At 36.2% G+C, this 16,688-nt stretch overlaps 1 protein-coding gene and 1 long non-coding RNA gene across 7 annotated transcripts in view; one reads left to right on the top strand and one right to left on the bottom strand.

Moving 5' to 3' along the window:
* The window catches only part of LOC135269656 (uncharacterized), a 227,175-nt gene that overhangs the window by 200,573 nt on the left and 9,914 nt on the right, over nucleotides 1-16,688 (bottom strand). The gene's annotated exons all lie outside the window — the stretch shown is intronic.
* The window catches only part of NT5C1B (5'-nucleotidase, cytosolic IB), a 34,565-nt gene that overhangs the window by 10,873 nt on the left and 7,004 nt on the right, over nucleotides 1-16,688 (top strand). For all 5 annotated transcript variants that reach the window (XM_012475104.2, XM_012475103.2, XM_012475102.2 and 2 more), the window contains 2 exons: nucleotides 2,077-2,199; nucleotides 2,595-2,779. In XM_012475104.2, coding sequence (XP_012330527.2) covers nucleotides 2,077-2,199; nucleotides 2,595-2,779 — 308 coding nt within the window. The remainder of the gene's footprint in view (nucleotides 1-2,076; nucleotides 2,200-2,594; nucleotides 2,780-16,688) is intronic.

Genomic DNA, 16,688 nt, shown 5'->3' with positions numbered 1-16,688 from the left:
GATATTGGCTCTGGGTTTGTCATAGATAGTTCATATTATTTTGAAGCATGTTCCTTCAATGCTGAGTTTTTTCGGGGGTGGGATTTAACATAAAAGGATGTTGAATTTTATTGACAGCCTTTTTTGCATCTGTTGAGATTATCATGTAGTTTTTATTTTTAGTTCTGCTTATTTGATGAATCATATTTATTGATTTGTGTATGCTGAAGCAACTATGCATCCTAGGAATAAAGCCTACTTTATCATGGTAGATTAGCTTTTTGATGTGCTGCTGGATAGTATTTTGTTGAGGATTCTTGCATCTGTGTTCATCAGGGATATTGGTCTGCAGTTTTCTTTTCACTTTGTGTCTCTGCCAGGTTTTGGTATCAGAGTTATGTTGACCTCATAAAATGACTTAGGGAGAAGTCGCTTCTCCATAATTTTTTATACTAGTTTCAGGAGGATTCAAACCAGTTATTCTAATACATCTGGTAGAATTTGGCTGAGGATCCATCTGGTCCAGGGCTGTTTGTGGTTGATAGGCTTTTTATTACTGATTCAATTTAGAAATGTGTTATTGGTCAGTTTAGGGTTTCAGTTTCTTCCCGGTTCAATCTTGGGAGATTGTATGTTTTCAAGAATTTATCTATTTCTTCTGGGTTTTCTAGTTCTATGCATAGAGGTGTTTTTAACAATCTCTGAGGGGTTTTTGTTTTGTTTTACTATTTCTGTGGGGTTGATAGTAATATCCCTGGTATCATTTCTGATTGTATTTATTTGGATTTTCTCTCTTTTTTTCTTTATTAGTCTAACTAGCAGTCTATCAATCTTACTAATTCTTTGAAATAACAAACTTTTGGTTTTCTTGATCTTTTGTATATTTTTTCACATCTCAATTTCATTCAGTTCAGCTCTGATTGTGGTTACTTCTTTTCTTCTGTTAGGTCTAGGGTTAGTTTTTTCCTTTTTTTTCTTTTTTTTTTCCTAGTTCCTCTAGGTGTCATGTTATGTTGTTAATCTGTGATCTTTCTATCTTTTGATGAGGGTGTTTAGTGCTATAAACGTTCCTCTTAACAGTGCTTTAGCTATGTCCCAGAGATTCTGGTATGTTGTATCTTTAACATCATTAGCTTCAAATAATTTCTTGATTTCTGCCTTAATTTCGTTGTTTACCCAAAAGTCATTCAGGAGCAGGTTGTTTACTTTCCATGTAATTGTATGGTTTTGAGATAGAGCCATATCTTAATAGGCCTTTTCAGTAAGTGAGGAGGCTGTAGTTCAAGAAAAAGCACCCTGTTCTAGTCTAGACAACAGTCAAACACTTGGGCTCAAGTCTGCTCTATGCATCTAAATCATAGATGTGTTAGATAAGTCTTTATGTCTAACTTCCGTTTCCTGTAATGAAAACAATAATATCTTCGGTATGTTTGTGAGAATAAAATGGCATATCTATGTGAATATACTATGCTTATAAACTATAATGTACCAAATGCAATCACTATTATATAAAATTGTTGGCCAGGTGCAGTGGCTTATGCCCATAAGCCCAGCACGTTGGGAGGCTGAGGTGGGTGGATCACAAGGTCAGAAGTTGGAGACCAACCTGGCCAATGTGGTGAAACCCCATCACTACTAAAAATTAGCCAGGCATGTTGGCAGGCACCTGTAGTCCCAGTTACTCAGGAGGCTGAGGCAGAAGAATCACTTGAACCTGGGAGGCAGAGGTTGCAGTGAGTTGAGATTGCACCACTGCACTCCAGTTGAGATTTGCACTCTGTCTCAAAAAACAAACAACAACAACAAAAATAAATAAATAAAAAATAAATGAAATTGTTAAGGAATTTTAAATATAGGTGCTATAAAATAATTTTAAAAGTTTATTTCTAAGGTAACTTTCATTTAGGTTCAAAGATAAAGCCAGTTGAATTTACAAATAAACTCAGTTATTTCTAAGGTAACTTTCATTTAGGTTCAAAGATAAAGCCAGTTGAATTTACAAATAAACTCAGTTATTTCTAAGATAACATTTACTTGTATTTATAGCATTTTGTCTTTAATCTCTGTCATAACAAAGTCTTTCTTGCCTGATAATAGGCTTACTGATTGACCGCTTCTGTCTGACCGGTGGAAAAAACCCCATTGGCTATTTGAAGGCATATCTTACCAACTTGTATGTTTCTGCAGATTCTGAAAAAGTGCAAGAGGCAATACAAGAAGGTATTAGTCTGATTTTATTCCTCTAGTTAATAAAGAGGTTTACACTAATGATTATTTACATTAAATTTCACATATGATTATGAGGCTTATGTTCTTGTTGGATATTCTGCTGAAGTTTTTCCACATGGCAACACTTAAGTCTTTTAGAGCTTTGACTTTGCTGGAAATGGACATCCTTAGTAATTGTCCTACAATCCATTTTACATGTTCCCATCCCTATAGAAACAGAGGCAGTGCATAGACAACTGTTCTGAGATCTGTGGTTTGAAGAGGAGTTGAGCCATCAGGTAATAGCTAGAGAGAAAACATAAGGTCTGGGAGAATTTTTTTTTAATGGTGGAAACTATAACTCATGGACCTGAGAAGAGTATTAATCAGTCTCCACGATCTATCAGGTATTGCCTCTGCGACAATGTTTGATGGAGCCAAAGACATGGTTTACTGTGACACCCAGCTCCGTGTGGCCTTTGATGGGGATGCTGTCCTCTTCTCTGATGAGTCTGAACATTTTACCAAAGAGCATGGGATGGACAAATTCTTCCAGTATGATACATTATGTGAAAGTAAACCTCTTGCTCAGGTAGGTTCAGTGAGTGCTAATTAATTTTTATGTACTTATTTATTTTCTAATATATAAATATCAATATTGGTCCATTCTGATAATGTTTAAGTTATTTTAGGCAGGTCACTCCTTCTCACTGTCTTATCTTTGGAGCTTTCTCTTTCATGAATTGCTCAATTTAAAGCATTCACTGCTGACACTTTATTTTTAATTTTAACATTATTTTATCTATCCTATTGGAAATGCTTGTATGATCTTCCTGTAATAAGTCTACCCCCTCCAAATTGGGAGTAACAGAAAATACTGCTTATCAATAAGCCAGTTCTACGTAATAAATTCTCAGAATAGTATGGTCATTTCCAATAGGTTAGAGTAAGCATTTATTGAATCTCTGTACTTGACTTTAAACTCAAGACAGCCATCGCTTAATTGAGAAAATATGCACAACTAAGAACCTGAATTAAATAATGATCCTCAAACAAGTGCAAATTATGAATATGTAATCAAACTTAAACTAAATATTCAGATTTTTTTGGATTAGTGCTGTTGAGTACCTTTCAATTCATCCATGAACTGAAGTGTTAAAATCAAGGTCAAAAATGAACAGAACCTATAACTTTTGAACAAAAGGAAATCTGAAACATCAAAATATTCTTTAATCTGAATCTAAACTGATAGGTCTTCCAATTTTATTCTATCAATTTTCCCAAGAAATTTAGTTGTCCTTTTTCTCAGTTCTTCCTGAACTTAAGATAAACTTAAATATTGTTATTTTTATAAAAATTTATAAAAGTATGAATCGACTAATTGAAAGTTGAAAGTTTTTCTACTTTGTCACCTCTCATTAAAGCAAGCAATATTTAAACTCGTGTGTGTGTATGTGTGTATGTTTAACTTCATATTCTTTCTAAATAGCTCCTTTGGAAATGTTGACCTAGTGTTATAAAGTAGTTCAGTATTAACAAATCTTACTATTGAAAGCAAAATTGTTATATTTTGTATCAATCTATTCTGCTGAAATTCAGAGCCTTTAACCATTATTGAAATGTGGAAATCCCTAATAAAAAGTACACTTAAACAAAAAATACTTCAAAGAAACCATTACTTCCAGACAAATGTTAAAGTAGTATTTTCTCATCTGAAGTAAATAATCTAATTTCTTTTAGATTTTACATTTTTCAGTTCTTTTTTCATGTTGTACCTTGTTCTTTTTTTCAGCTTTATTGAGTTATACTTAATTTTAAAATTTGCACATATTTAATGTATACATTTTGATGAATTTGGACATATATGTAGATACACTCATGGTACTGTCACTACAAATGAGATAATAAACATATCCACCACTCACAAAAACTTACTTTTCCCCTTGTCTTTAAAACTTTTTTTGTTTTGTGGTAAGAATACTTAGCATAAGATCTACCCATTTAACAAGGTTTTAAGTGTACAATACCATATTGTTAACTATAGGCACTACATTGTACAGCAGATCTCTAGAATTGAATTCATCTTAGCAAATCTTCCAGGTCTCATCCATTTTGTTACAAATGGTAGTACTTCCTTCTTTTTAAAGGCTAATTAATAATATGTTCTATCTTATACCACATTTTCTTTATTCATTCCTCTTCTGACATTTGGGTTATTTCCAAATCTTGGCCACTGTGAATAATGCTACAGTAAACATTGGCATTTACAAAGCTCTTTGAGATCCTGCTTTCACTTCTTTTGGATATATACTTAACAGTGGAATTACTGAATCATTTGGTAGTTGTTCTATTTTTAGTTTTTTGAAAAACTTCCATTCTGTTTTCCATAGAGGCTACACCATTTTACATTTCTGTCCACAGTGTATAAGGGTTCCAAATTCTCTACATTCTCCCCAACATTTGGTATCTTTGTTTTGTTTTGTCTTCTATAATAACCATGCTGACTGGCAAAGCTGATACTTGATTGTGATTTTTATTTGGATTTCTCTGATGATTAATGTGTTGAGAGCCTTTTCATATACCCATTGACATTTGTATGTGTTCTTTAGAAAAACGTCTATTCAAGTCCTTTGCCCATTTTTAATCAGTTTAATTGGTTTTTATTTTGCTGTTGAGTTATAAGAATTCCTTATATATTTTGGAAATTAACCCTTTATCAGATGTAGAGTTTGCAAGTATTTTCTCCCATTCCATAGGTTGCCTTTTCACTCTGTTGTTTCCTTTGCTTTGCAGGAACTTTCTAGTTTATGTAGTCTCACTTATTTTTGCTCCTTAAATTGCCTTTTTCTCCCATTAAACAATTAAAATTGTGAATCCCAATCCTAGTTATTGCAGGAATACTCAACAAATTTCTAGTGTGCATGCTTTCTTTTATACTGCAGTCCTTCTGCCAGTTTAAAAAACATGACATTTTTATGTAAAAAAGGTGATTTTTCCATAAAGGCCAGAAGGACTTGCCAGGTGGGTTCCATTGATGAGAAAAAATCTAAGAGGTACAACTCCTACTGAAGATATTCAAGTATGTTTCTAGTGGGGTGGTGGTTTGGTCATGACAATATCTTAGTTTTGTCAAATGTAAAAGGTCTGAAAGTCACCAGCAAATGGAACAGCTGGAGAGGATTAATTTAACAACTCTGAATGTAGTTTATGAGCCTCCAATCTCCAGTGTAGTACAGTGACAAGTAACTGATATCTCCTGATTTGATCCCTATTTCTTGTCTCATCATTCTGGGATAATGGTCTCCGTGTGTGTGTGTGTGCATACATGTGTGTATGTGAATCAGAATTTTTGAGGTATATCTATATATAGTAAAATATATCATTTTTAGTGTATACTTTTAAGAGTTTTGACAAATATACATAATTGTGACATAACCACTAACATTAAAATACATACTCAACAATTTCAGTAAATCACTAAATTCCACCAGGCGCAGTGGCTCACGCCTAATCCTTTCACTTTGGGAGGCCAAGGCAGGCGGATCATGTGAGGTCAGGAGTTTGAGACTAGCCTGACCAACATAGAGAAATCCCATCTCTACTAAAAATACAAAAAATTAGCTGTGTGTGGTAGTGCATGCCTATAATCCCAGCTACTAGGGAGGCTGAGGTAGGAGAATTGCTTGAACCCGGGAGGCAGAGGTTGCTGTGAGCAAAACTCACTCTCAAGAAAAAAAAAAATCACTAAATTTCCTCATGCCCCTTTGTAGCCATCCTAGTACCCTATCTCTAGACCCCATCAACCACTACTAATCTTATTTCTTTCTCCATAGCTTTGTCTTTTTTAGGTGTCACATAAATGGAATCATGCACAGGATGCAATGTGACTTCTTTTATTTATTATAGCATAATGCATGTAATTGCATGTATCAGTAGTTGGCTCCTTTTTATTGCTGAGTAGTATCCTATTCTGTGGATGTACCACGTTTTCTTTATTCATTTACCTGTTGAAGGGATAGGTCATTTCTAGACTTTGACATTTATAAATAAAGCTACTTTTAAACATTTGAATACAAATTTCTGTGTAAACATAAGATTTCATTTCATTTTTAAATACCTAGAAGTGGGATTTGCTAGGTCATGTGATAAGTAGTATATGTTTTATGAGACACAGTCAAATTGTTTTCCAAAATGACTATAACATTTTGCATTCCTAAAAGCAATGTATGGTTTTGTTGCTTTGCATTGTTGCTGGCATTTGGTAGCACTGAGTAGTTTTATTTTTATTTAACCAATTTTAGTGTTTATTAAAACAAATTATCTCATTGTAGTTTTAGCTTGCATTTCTTTAATGACAAATGATACCGAGCATCTTATCAGGTGCTTCTTCTATCAAATATCTTCTTTGTTGAAGTACCTGTTCAATTCTTTTGCTGGTTTTTATTGGATTTTTGGTTTGTTATCATCAACTTTTGAGAGTTCTTCATATGTTTTGGATACTCATCCTTTATCAGATATGCATTTTACAAATATTTTCTCTCAGCCTGTGCTTGTCTTTTCATTCCTCTAACAACTTTCAGTGCCTTTTAGTGAGCAGAAACTTATAATTTTGATGAAGTCAGATTTATCAACTTTTTCTTAGAAATTGTGTTTTTAATGTCATATATAAGAAATCTTTGCCTAACCCAAGGCCATAAAGATTACCTCCTAAATTTTTAAATAGAAATTTATGGTTTTAGGTTTTTTACTAAGGGTTATGATCTATTTTGAGACAATATCATATTTGTGCAAAGTATCAGTTGAGGTTCATTTTTCCTGCTTATCCTAATTTCCTGGATGTCCTAATTGTTCCAGCACTATTTGTTGAAAAGGGTGACTTTCTGTCTTGTTCCTTTAGTATAGATATTCATCCTTTTATTAATATTACACTGTCTTGATTGTTGTAGCTTTATAGTATTTCTTAAGACCAAACTTCAACTTTGTTAAAATTAGTGTGTGTGTGTGTGTGTGTATGTGTATACACACACACACACACACACATATAAAGAAGTTTGTCTATTTCTGGGGGAAAAATTTGCTAGAATTTTTATTTTTATTTTATTTATAGCTAGATCTTGGGATAATAGATATCTTAACAATATTGAGTCTTTCTCTCCATGGACATGGTATTTCTCCTCTCCTCATTTATTTAGACCATTTAAATTCTTTTCAGCACACAGATATTGTATTTCTTTATTTATAACTATGCATTTTATAATACTTTGGTGCTATCATAAATGGTATTTTTAAATCCTTACTATACAATTATTTGTTTATTGCTAATATGTGGAAACACAATTGGTTTTTGTATTCTGCAACCTTGTTTAATTTTCTCATTAGTTCTAGTAACAATTTTATAGATTGAGATTTTCTAAGTCGACAGTAATGTTGACTGTTTAAAGACAGTTTTATTTCTGTGTTTCCATGCTGTATGTATGTTATTTATATTTCTTGCCTTGTTATCTTGCTAGTACGTCCAGTACAATGTTAGGAACAGTGGACACCCTTGCCATGTTCCCTGATCTTAGGGAGACATCAGTTTTCACTCTTGTTATCTATAGGTCTTTTCTAGATGCCTTTTGTCAGGTTGAGGGAGTTACCTTCTTTCTAGTTTTTTGAGAGATTTTATAATAAATGAAGGTTGAATTTTGACTAATGCTTGATTTGCATCTATTGAGAAAAATCATGTGGTTTCTCCTTTAGTCTGTTGATGTGTAAATTACATTCATGGATTTGTAAAAGCGGAGGCAGTTTTGCATTGCTGGTATTAATTCAAGTTGGTCATGTGCTATTATCCTTTTCATATATCGTTGGATCCAATTTGTTAATATTTTGTATTATTTATTCATTTATGTCTTCATGCTCATGCTCTATAGTTTTCTTTTCTTGTAGATCTTAATCTAACTTTAGTAACAGGATAGTACTAACCTCATAAAATGTGATACAAATTATTTAAAATGTTTGGTAGAATTTTTCAGCGAAAGCATTTGGGCCTGGACTGTTTTCCATGTTGAAAGGTTTTTAACTACTAATTCAATTATTTTTATAGCTATAAAACTACTATTTAAATTTTCTTTTTCTTCCTTTTCTCATTCTTTTCTTCTATTTATGAGCTTGTGTTTTTCAAGGAATTTGTTCATCTAAATCACTGAATTTATTGACATAAATTTTTAGAATGTTTTATTATTATGTTTTTATTTTTGTAAGCTCCTTAGTGATGTGTCCCCACTTTTATTTTTGATACTAGTAACTCGTGTCTTTTCTTTTTTGTTGTTGTTTTTCTCAGTCAGTTTGGCCAGAGGCTAATCAATTTTCCAAAGCCAGCTGTTCCGAAGTTATTAAATATGGAAGCTGAGATTGTTAATTTGAAACCCCTCTTCTTTTCTAATATGAGCACTTAATGCTATAAATTTTCCTCTGAACACTGCTGTAGTTGCAGCCTACAGATTTGGATAGGTGATGTTATTCTTTTTTATTTAATTCAAAATATATTTTTAAAATTTTTCTGTGATTTCCTCTTTGACCCATGGGTCATTTGGAAGTAGGTTATTTAATTGTCATCTACTTGGAGTTTATTCAGATATCTTTCTATTGTTGAAACAAAGCTTAACCTACTTCTAAATGACCCATGGGTCAAAGAGGAAATCTTTGACCCATGGGTCACTGTGGTTAGAAAACATATTTTGTGAGATTGTGGAGGAGTTCCAAGATGGCCGGTTAGATCCAGCTCAGGATTGCAGCTCCAAGTGAAAGTGCAGAGGGTGAGTGGATGCCGCATTTCCAGATGTATTTTTATTGCCCACAGACCAGGAGATTCACAGGCGGAGGAGCCCCATGGGTCGCCAGCATGGCTGTGTTGGCCGGCGCGGCTGTTTTGCCTGTGCCCCAGCGCAGCTGCTCCCGGTGCAGAGTAAATGGGACTGTGTTCCCACTTAGCCAGCAAGGGGAGCTGAAACAGGGAGCCAGGCCAGGAGATTCCCGGGCAAAAAAAGCGTCACGAATCTCAGAGCCGCGGTTTCAGTGGCGCAGTGGGTCGCCGCATGGGAAATCACACAGATCCTGGTGCCTATTCAAAGGGCGACCAGGACACCTGGGAGAGGACCGACCGTTCAACAAAAAAATAAAAGGCTCTGAGGGAGGGAGCCAGGATATCAGGCCCAGCTGGTCCCACCCCCACAAAAACAAAAACTAAAACAAAAAAACAGCAATTGGAAACGCTCTGTGTTGAGAGCTTCACAGCAAGCACAGCTGAACCCAGGATGGTCCAGCTCTGTGGGGGAGGGGCGTCCACCATTTCTGAGGCAGCCTGCTGTTGCTGCGGCAACCCGCCACTACAGAGAAAGCCCGTGATTACACAGGCAGGCCAACATTGCAGAAGCAGCTCTAACTACACCCATATAAACAGGACTGCAGGGAAGTTCACACGGCAGCTAGGCAGAGCTCACAGCAGCTCAGCGAAGCCTCTGCAGGCTGAGAGTGACTAGGCTGCCTCTTTGTGGGCAGGGCAGCCCTGAAGAAAAAAAAAGTCAGCAGTACAGCGGAAACTCATAAAGCCCTAACTCCCAGGGACAGAACACCTGGGGGAAAAAAAGGGGGGGTTTATGAGTTCTGCTGCTGCAGACTTAAATTTACCAGCCCAGCAGCTCTGAATGAACAACGGGGCTCACAGCTCAGCACCTGAGATAATATAAAGGACTGTTTCCTCAAGCAGCTCCCAACCCCTGTATATCCAAAGAGTCACCTCATAAAGGAGAGCTCAGACTGACATTTGGCAGGTATCCTTCTGGGAAAAAGCAGAAGAAGAAACTGGTAGCAACCTTTACTGTTCAGCAGCTGCTGTAAGTGATCCCCAGGCAAGCAGGGCCTGGAGTGGACGTCAGCAATCCTACAGCACAGAGGCCAGACAGCTAAAAGGAAAACTAAGAAACAGAAATAACTTCATCAACAACAAACAGAACGTCCATTCAGAGACCCAATCAGAAAGTCAACAACTACAAAGCCGACAGGTGGATAAATCCACAAAGATGGGAAGAAACCAGTGAAAAATGGATGAAAACACCGAAACCTGAACACCTCTCCTCCTACAAAGGATCACAACTCCTCACCAGTAAGGGAACAAGACTGGATGGAGAATGAGTGTGATGAAATGACAGAATCAGCCTTCAGAAAGTGGGTAATAAGATACTTCTGTGAGCTAAAAGAACATGTTCTAACCCAATGAAAAGAAACTAAGAACGTTGAAAAAAGATTTGACAAAATGCTAATGAGAATGGACAACTTAGAGAGGAATATAAGTGAATTGATGGAGCTGAAAAACACAACATGAGAACTTCACGAAGCACGCACAAGTTTCAACAGCCAAATTGACCAAGCAGAAGAAAGGATATCAGAGGTCGAAGATCAACTCAATGAAATAAAATGAGATGGCAAGATTAGAGAAAACAGGGTAAAAAGGAATGAACAGAGTCAACAAGAAATATGGGACTATGTGAAAAGACCTAATCTACGTTTGATAGGTGTACCTGAATGTGACGAAGAGAATGAATCCAAGCTGGAAAATACTCTTCAGGATATTATCCAGGAAAACTTCCCCAACTTAGCAAGACAGGCCAATATTTAAGTCTAGGAAATACAAAAAACACCACAAAGATATTCCTCTAGAAGAGTAACCCCAAGGCACATAATCATCAGATTCACCAGGGTTGAAATGAAGGAGAAAGTGCTAAGGGCAGCCAGAGAGAAAGGTCGGGTTATCCACAAAGGGAAGCCCATCAGACTCACAGCAGATCTCTCAGCAGAAACCCTACAAGCCAGAAGAGAGTGGGGGCTGATATTCAACATCCTTAAAGAAAAGAACTTTCAACCCAGAATTTCATATCCAGCCAAACTAAGCTTCATAAGTGAAGGAAAAATAAAATCCTTTGTGAACAAGCAAGTACTCTCAGAGATTTCATCACCACCAGACCGGCTTTACAAGAGCTCCTGAAAGAGGAACTACACATAGAAAAGAACAACCAGTACCAGCCACTCCAAAAACACACCAAATGGTAAAGAGCATCAACACAATGAAGAATCTGCATCAACCAACGGGCAAAACAGCTGGCAAGCATCAAAATGGCAGGATCAGATTCACACGTAACAATATTAACCCTAAACATAAATGGACTAAATGCCCCAATCAAAAGACACAGACTGGCAGATTGGATAAAAATCCAAAACCCATCAGTGTGCTGTATCCAGGAAACCCATCTCACATGCAAGGATACACAAAGGCTCAAAACAAAGGGATGGAGGAAGATATACCAAGCAAATGAAGAGCAAAAAAAGCAGGAGTTGCAATTCTCATCTCTGATAAAATAGACTTTAAAGCAACAAAGATCAAAAGAGACAAAGAAGGACATTACATAATGGTAAAAGGATCAATGCAACAAGAAGAACTAACGATCCTAAATATATATGCACCTAATACAGGATCACCCAGATACATAAGGCAAGTTCTTAATGACTTACAAAGAGACTTAGACTCCCACACAATAATCGTGGGAGACTTCAACACACCATTGTCAATATTAGACAGATCAACAAGACAGAAAATTAACAAGGATATCCAGGACTTGAACTCTGACCTGGAACAAGCAAACCTAATAGACAGAACTCTCCACCCCAAATCCACAGAATATACATTCTTCTTAGCACCACATCACACCTACTCTAAAATTGACCACATAATTGGAAGTAAATCACTCCTCAGCAAATGCAAAAGAATGGAAACCATAACAAACAGTCTCTCAGACTACAGTGCAATCAAGTTAGAACTCAGAATTCAGAAACCAACCCAGAACTGCACAGCTTCATGGAAACTGAACAACTTTCTCTTGAATGTTGACTGGATAAACAATGAAATGAAGGCAGAAATAAAGATGTTCTTCGAAACCAACGAGAACAAAGACACCACATACCAAAATCTCTGGGACACATTTAAAGCAGTCTCTGGAAGAAAATATATAGCAATAAGTGCCCACATGAGAAGAAAGGAGAGATCTAAAATTGACACCCTATCGTCAAAATTGAAAGAGCTAGACGAGCAAGATCAAAAAAACTCAAAACCTAGCAGAAGACAAGAAATAACTAAGATCAAAGCAGAATTGAAGGAGATAGAGACATGAAAAACCCTTCAAAAAATCAATAAATCCAGGAGCTGGTGTTTTGAAAAGATCAACAAAATAGACAGACCACTAGCCAGATTAATAAAAAAGAAAAGAGAGAATAACCAAATAGATGCAATAAGAAATGATAAAGGGGATATCACCACAGATGCCACAGAAATTCAAACCATCATCAGAGATTATTACAAACAACTCTATGCACATAAACTAGAAAACCTGGAAGAAATGGATAAATTCCTGGACAGTTGCCTCCTCCCAAGACTAAATCAGGAAGAAGTCAAAACCCTGAATAGACCAATAACAAGGTCTGAAGTCGAGGCAGCAATTAAGAGCCTGCCACCCAAAAAAAGCCCAGGTCCAGATGGGTTCACAGCAGAATTCTACCAGACATACAAAGAGGAACTGATACCATTCCTTCTGAAACTATTCCAAATAATCCAAAAAGAGGGAATCCTTCCCAAATCATTTTATGAGACCAACATCATCCTGATACCAAAACCTGGCAGAGACTCAACAAGAAAAGAAAACTACAGGCCAATATCCATGATGAAGATAGATGCAAAAATCTTCAATAAAATACTGGCAAGCCAATTACAACAGCACATCAAAAACCTTATCCACCATGATCAAGTAGGATCCATCCCAGGGATGCAAGCCTGATTCAATATACACAAGTCTATAAATGTAATTCACCACATAAACAGAACCAAAGACAAAAAACATATGATTATCTCAATTGATGCAGAGAAGGCCTTCGACAAAATTCAACAGCCCTTTATGCTAAAAACCCTAAATAAACTAGGTACCGATGGAACGTATCTCAAAATAATAAAAGCTATTTACGACAAACCGACAGCCAATATCATACTGAATGGGCAAAAACTGGAAGCATTCCCTTTGAAATCTGGCACTAGACAAGGATGCCCTCTCTCACCACTCCTATTCAATATAGTACTGGAAGTTCTAGCCAGAGCAATCAGGCAAGAAAAAGAAATAAAGGGTATTCAATTAGGAAAGGAGGAAGTCAAATTGTCTCTATTTGCAGATGACATGATTGTATATCTAGAAGACCCCATCATCTCAGCCCAAAATCTCCTGAAACTGATAAGCAACTTCAGCAAAGTATCAGGATACAAAATCAATGTGCAAAAATCACAAGCATTCCTATGCACCAATAACAGACTTAAAGAGAGCCAAATCAAGAACGAACTGCCATTCACAATTGCTACAAAGAGAATAAAATACCTAGGAATACAACTAACAAGGAACATAAAGGACCTCTTCAAGGAGAACTACAAACCACTGCTCAACGAAATAAGAGAGGACACAAACAGATGGAGAAACATTCCATGTTCATGGTTAGGAAGAATCAGTATCATGAAAATGGCCATACTGCCCAAACTAATTTACAGATTCAACGCTATCCCCATCAAGCTACCAATGACCTTCTTCACAGAACTGGAAAAAACCACCTTAAACTTTATATGGAACCAAAAGAGAGCCTGCATAGCCAAGTCAATTCTAAGCAAAAAGAACAAAGCGGGAGGCATCACACTACCGGACGTCAAACTATACTACAAGGCTACAGTAATTAAAACAGCATGGTACTGGTAACAAAACAGAGATATAGACCAATGGAACAGAACAGAGGCATCGCAGGCAACACAACATATCTACAACCATCCGATCTTTGACAAACCTGATAAAAACACGCAACGGGGAAAGGATTCCCTGTTTAATAAGTGGTGTTGGGAAAACTGGCTAGCCATATGCAGAAAGCAGAAACTGGACCCCTTCCTGACACCTTACACTAAAATTAACTCCAGATGGATTAAAGACTTAAATATAAGACCTAACACCATAAAAACCCTAGAAGAAAACCTAGGCAAAACCATTCAGGACATCGGCATAGGCAAGGACTTCATGACCAAAACACCAAAAGCATTGGCAACAAAAGCCAAAATAGACAAATGGGACCTAATCAAACTCCACAGCTTCTGCACAGTGAAAGAAACAGTCAATAGAGTGAATCAGCAACCAACAGAATGGGAAAACATTTTTGCAGCCTACCTATCTGACAAAGGGCTGATATCCAGAATTTACAACGAACTAAAACAGATTTACAAGAAAAAAGCAAACAAGCCCATTCAAAAATGGGCGAAGGATATGAACAGATACTTTACAAAAGAAGACATACATGAGGCCAACAAGCATATGAAAAAATGCTCATCATCACTGGTCATTAGAGAAATGCAAATCATAACTACATTGAGATACCATCTCACGCCAGTTAGAATGGCGATCATTAAAAAATCTGGAGACAACAGATGCTGGAGAGGATGTGGAGAAATAGGAACACTTCTACACTGTTGGTGGGAGTGTAAATTAGTTCAACCATTGTGGAAGACAGTGTGGCGATTCCTCAAGGACCTAGAAATAGAAATTCCATTTGACCCAGCAATCCCATTACTGGGTATATATCCAAAGGATTATAAATCGTTCTACTATAAGGACACATGCACATGAATGTTCACTGCAGCACAGTTTACAATAGCAAAGACCTGGAACCAACCCAAATGCCCATTGATGATAGACTGGACAGGAAAAATGTGGCACATATACACCATGGAATATTTTGCAGCCATCAAAAACGATGAGTTCGCATCCTTTGTAGGGACATGGATGAACCTGGAAACCATCATTCTCAGCAAACTGACACAAGAACACAAAATCAAACATCGCATGTTCTCACTCATAGACGGGTGTTGAACAATGGGAACACATGGACACAGGGAGGGGAGCACTATACACTGGGGTCTGTTGGGGAGGAGTTGGGGGGACAGTGGGGGGTGGGGAGTTGGGGAGAGATAGCATGGGGAGAAATGCCACATATAGGTGAAGGGGAGGAAGGCAGCAAATCACACTGCCACGTATGCACCTATGCAACAATCTTGCATGTTTTTCACAGGTACCCTAAAACCTAAAATGCAATTAAAAAAAAAAAAGAAAACATATTTTGTATCTCAATTATTTAAATTTTTATGGTATGTTTTATGCCTAGAATATGGTCTATCTTGATGAATATGTCATGTGTATTTGAAAAGAATATTCTGCTGTCATTGGCTGAGTATTCCTTAAACGTCAATTAGATTATAAAATTAATTCAGGTAATTTTGCTTGGGTTTTTAATATTATCAGTGATTTTCTGTCTACTGTTTAAAATCTACTATTGAGAAAGCAGTGTTAAAATCTCCAAATATATTTGAGAATTTATTTATCCTTTCAACTTTATCAGTTTTGCATCATGTAGTTTGAATCTGTTTTTAGGAGCCCACATATTGGATTATTATATCGTATTAATCTTAATTCACTAATACATTTTCATTATGTAATATGCATCTGTCTGATACTCATATAATCACTCCAGCTTTTCTGTGGACTAATGTTTGTATGATATGATTTTTCTATACTTTTAACCTATTTATGTCTTTATATTTAAATTGCATTTATATTTTTCTTATAGATATTATAGTTCGTGCTGCTATTTTATACAATCTGGTAATCTCTGTGTTGTTTTAATTGCTATTTTTAGGACATTTAAATTTAATGTGATCATTGCTTAGGTTGGATTAAAATCTACTATCTCCTATGTTTTTTCTGTGTGTTCCAACTGTTCTTTGTTCCCTTTTTCTTTTCTTTTTCCCCTATTTACTTATGGATTTATTGTGTCTTTTTAAATTCCATATTATCTCCTCTATTGGCTTATGACATTTAAAATTTTTTATTTAAAATTTTTTATTAGTTACTCTAGTATTTACAATATACAACCTTAAGTAATCACAATCTATTGTCAGTTATACACTACCACATCATATATACCATAAGAACCTTGCAACAATGAACTGCCACACTCTATCTCTCATGTTTTGTGCTACTGTTGTCATATATTTTTATTTTATTTATGCAATAAACTCCCTATGCTTTGCTACTGTGAACGTTGAAAATCTGAGACAGGTCTCAGTTAATTTAGATATTTTATTTTGCCAAGGTTGAGGACGCGCACCCATGACATAGCTTCAGGAAGATCTGATGACATGTGCCCAAGGTGGTCAGAGCACAGTTTCGTTTTATCTTAGGGATACATGAGACATCAATCAACATACGTAATATAAACATTGGTTTGGTCTGGAAAGGCAGAACAGCTTGAAGCAAAGGTGGGAAGACTCCAAGTGGGTTTGAGTTTCTGATTAGCCTCTCCAAAGGAGGCAAACAGATACGCATTTATCTCAGTGAGCA

Source organism: Aotus nancymaae, unplaced genomic scaffold (assembly GCF_030222135.1).
Source record: "Aotus nancymaae isolate 86718 unplaced genomic scaffold, 86718_ANA_hifiasm-v0.15.2.pri h1tg000057l, whole genome shotgun sequence".
Lineage (NCBI taxonomy): Eukaryota > Metazoa > Chordata > Mammalia > Primates > Aotidae > Aotus > Aotus nancymaae.
Note: the sequence above shows the minus strand (reverse complement) of the source record. Positions and strands in the feature narration are given on the sequence as shown.